The sequence below is a fragment of the Lactuca virosa genome, chromosome 7, assembly GCF_052849685.1.
Source record: "Lactuca virosa cultivar CGN04683 chromosome 7, Lactuca_virosa_CGN04683_v6, whole genome shotgun sequence".
Taxonomy (NCBI): Eukaryota; Viridiplantae; Streptophyta; class Magnoliopsida; order Asterales; family Asteraceae; genus Lactuca; species Lactuca virosa.
The window spans coordinates 104,233,149-104,236,400 of record NC_136432.1 but is presented as its reverse complement, the minus strand read 5'-3'; the positions used below and the strand labels follow the sequence as shown (position 1 = coordinate 104,236,400).

The window sequence follows — 3,252 nt, the reverse complement described above, 5'->3', positions numbered from 1 at the left end:
GAATTGTCAATGGCAACAAGAGAATTGAGAAAGAACTTATTGGTAGGAAATATTATATGGTTAATTGGAACAAAATCGATGAATACCAAGGCTTCTTACATCCTTGGTTATAATTGATTTTCTAAATCTCTGTTTGATCAGGTAAAGGGTAACGATATTAATTGGTCATTTTTCCTGTTTTAGACAGCACTCATCAGTTGATGGGATATATCTGATTGGGTGATTAGAGAAGTCAAATAACAAAGGGGACCAAGTGTTAGCCTAGGCTCCGAATTGAGGAAGTAACAATAGAGTTGCCATTGGCAGATTTTATGAGGTTCAAACATAAGCCTTCCAAAGCTATGTGGAATCTATATGTTTCCATGTTATATGTTATTATGTGTTGGCTCTGCACTTGAATAAGGACATTTTAATAATTTTTGTCAAATAGGTTGCAAGTTAAGGTTGCCAATTTTGTGAAAATTAAGGTTTTATGTACTTCTTGAGATTACTGTAATGGATCTGGTTAATTGTATATGCACTGGTAGCCTCAGCTTTTAATGGTTAGGATGATTTGTTAATTGTTAACGATAATGATTTTTATCCTCTCAACTCACTTTACACTAAAAATTATGGATATTGTCAACTTTATTTTTGGAAGTTAGGGTAAAGTTGTTATTTAGGGCGTTTTTTGCCATGAGTTTAATAGAATACGTTGGTATCTCAACATTATGAATACAATATATTTCATTGATTCAACAATTCAACATTATACTTGCATTTTGTGGTCAAAAATTTGGTTGGTGATATTAACCGCTTGTGTTGATTGTAGGGTGGTGGAACTGGTTCAGTTTCTCATTCTTCTTTTGCATCTTTTTCGCTCATCGTTCTCGGTCATCTTTGCTCAGGTATTAATATTCCTCTAAAGTTATTTCTTTCTCATGTAGTTGTTAAAATTCTTTTATTTGAATGGAATACGAAGTTGTGGTTTGAATTTAATTTCAATTATTGAGTGATCACAAAAGCTTTAGAGTTGGAGCTTCACATACGGGAAAGCGATCATGATGATTTATACACATGCAGACGACATCATTTTTCATGGTTATTGGAGCAATATCTTTTCCGTTGTTATAATTGTTGGAATGCTCAAGTTTGTTACTGCTGGGTAAGTTGTATCTTTTTAAAGCTTCTTTAAGGTATCATTTGGTATAATGGAATCGGAAAAATAATGGAATGGTTCTGAAAAAGACCTTCTGCTTTGCCCAATGGAATGGAATCAGCCATTTATGAAGGAGTTTGATTCCACCGTTTTGTTGGTTTTCATTTCTCAGCCCAAGGGTAATTTTTTTCATTTCAACATGGCATTGAATTAAAATTTTCAATATAACACATTTTTATTGTTTAAACTTTAATGGCAGTTATTTATTTATTTATTTATTTTTTATATAATTATTATCTTAATGAGTTTTAGTCAATTCATTTGGCAGATTTCTTGCTGGTTCTTTGGTAAGAGCAATTGATTTTGATAAATGAAGCCTCTTCTACAAACTATGTTATTGTTACATACATTTTTTCATGACTGCAGAAAAACAGAGGTTTTCATATCAGTGCATTCACAATATTAAAATAGGACTCAACTATATACAAGCAAAAGAGCAGCTTGAAGCTACTGGTTGTTCGTTGACCGGGTTGCACGTTCATAGGAAATGGGTTAAACCATTTGTGGCTAAGAATCTCTCGTGCTTATGAACTTTGAAAAGAAACAAGCTGTTGGTGGTGGTGGTGAGTCATCAGAAACACCTTCAACTGCTTAGAAACAGAAAAGTAAATGATACCGTCATTTGACAATTGTCATTTTTTAAACAAATGTATAAATGGGGATGGGGGCAAAATGGTAATTCGGCTTTGAAAATAATAGCATTGTACTTATTATTAATAAAATTTATGTTATTTTCTTATTGAAGCATTGTGCTTCTACATATAGCATCATACTTTCATTTTTAATTCATATTTTCAAAAAAACAATTATGTTGTTTTTCTTATTAAACCATTCTACTTTCAAAGTACAATGGTTAAATAAGAAAATAAAATTAAAAATTAAAAAAATGAAGATTTAAAAATGAATGTTAAATATATAATTAGACAAACAAACAAAAAGTACATTCACAAATCAAAGTACAATGGTTTCTTCTAGAACCTATTTGACTGGATTTCCTTTGCACCTAAATTCCTACTATTTAAATGAATAAAATGAAATATGTCAATTTTAGAACATCAAAACATTCTCTGTTTAACTTTCTTCATTTTGCTTCAAGTAGTCGGGTTTTCTGAAATAAAATGGTACTAGAAAACCAACAAATTCATGATATGGCATATCCATCTCCTTTTATGGGAAAAATCGGGTACTTCCATCACCATCCATAGCATCGTTTGTCCCTTCCGTGTAGGCAAGATAATCGGCGACATCCAAATGTCCCATTTCTAGTTGATCTTCGGAAAAATAATTTTGAACAAAATTTGTTTCCGCATTTTTTCCTTCTTTATATTATAGAGAAGCTTGATAAAGATCAACAAAATGCTTTGGAGTGCGACATGTACGCGACCAATGACCGGTCATTCCACATCGGTGACAAATATTTTCAACTTTCTTTTTGTCTTGACCACTTTTATCATTAGGATGTGGGTTTTTGTTATTTTCCCACTTCTGGTGGTTACTTATATTATTATTATTATTGGGACGATTATTATGACGGCCTCCACCACGTCCACGACCTCGACCACGACCACGACCACAGTTAGACCCACGACCATTATAATTAGATGATGTCACATTCACTTCAGGGAATGGACTAGAACCGGTCGGACGTGATTGGTGATTTTTCATTAAGAGCTCATTATTTTGTTCAGCCACAAGAAGACATGAGATTAATTCACAATATTTTTTAAAACCTTTCTCACGATATTGCTGTTGTAGGAGCATGTTAGTGGCATGAAAAGTAGAGAAGGTTTTCCTAGCATGTCTTCATCTGTTATACTCTCACCACATAGTTTTAGTTGGGAAGTAATTTTGAACATGGCTGAATTATACTCACTCACAGATTTAAAATCTTGTAGCCGAAGGTGTAACCAATCAAAACGAGCTCTAGGAAGTATCACCCTTTTTGATGATCATACCTCTCTTTCAGATTATTCCAAAGATCAGTTGGATCTTTGACAGTGAGGTATTCAACTTTTAATCATTCATCGAGATGGTGGCGAAGGTAAATCATCGCC

The 3,252-nt window shown here is 33.1% G+C and overlaps 1 protein-coding gene across 1 annotated transcript; it reads right to left on the bottom strand.

The window, feature by feature from the left end:
* Nucleotides 1-2,524: 2,524 nt before the first annotated feature.
* On the bottom strand, nucleotides 2,525-2,959 carry LOC145127004 (uncharacterized). The gene has a single exon (XM_079062259.1). It carries the CDS (start codon nucleotides 2,957-2,959, stop codon nucleotides 2,525-2,527), a length of 435 nt encoding a protein of 144 aa, XP_078918385.1.
* Between the last annotated feature and the right edge of the window lie 293 nt (nucleotides 2,960-3,252).

Excerpts from the sequence above, each read along its gene's own strand:
- LOC145127004 (XM_079062259.1), bottom strand. The coding sequence starts at position 2,959 with ATGCTCCTACAACAGCAATATCGTGAGAAAGGTTTTAAAAAATATTGT.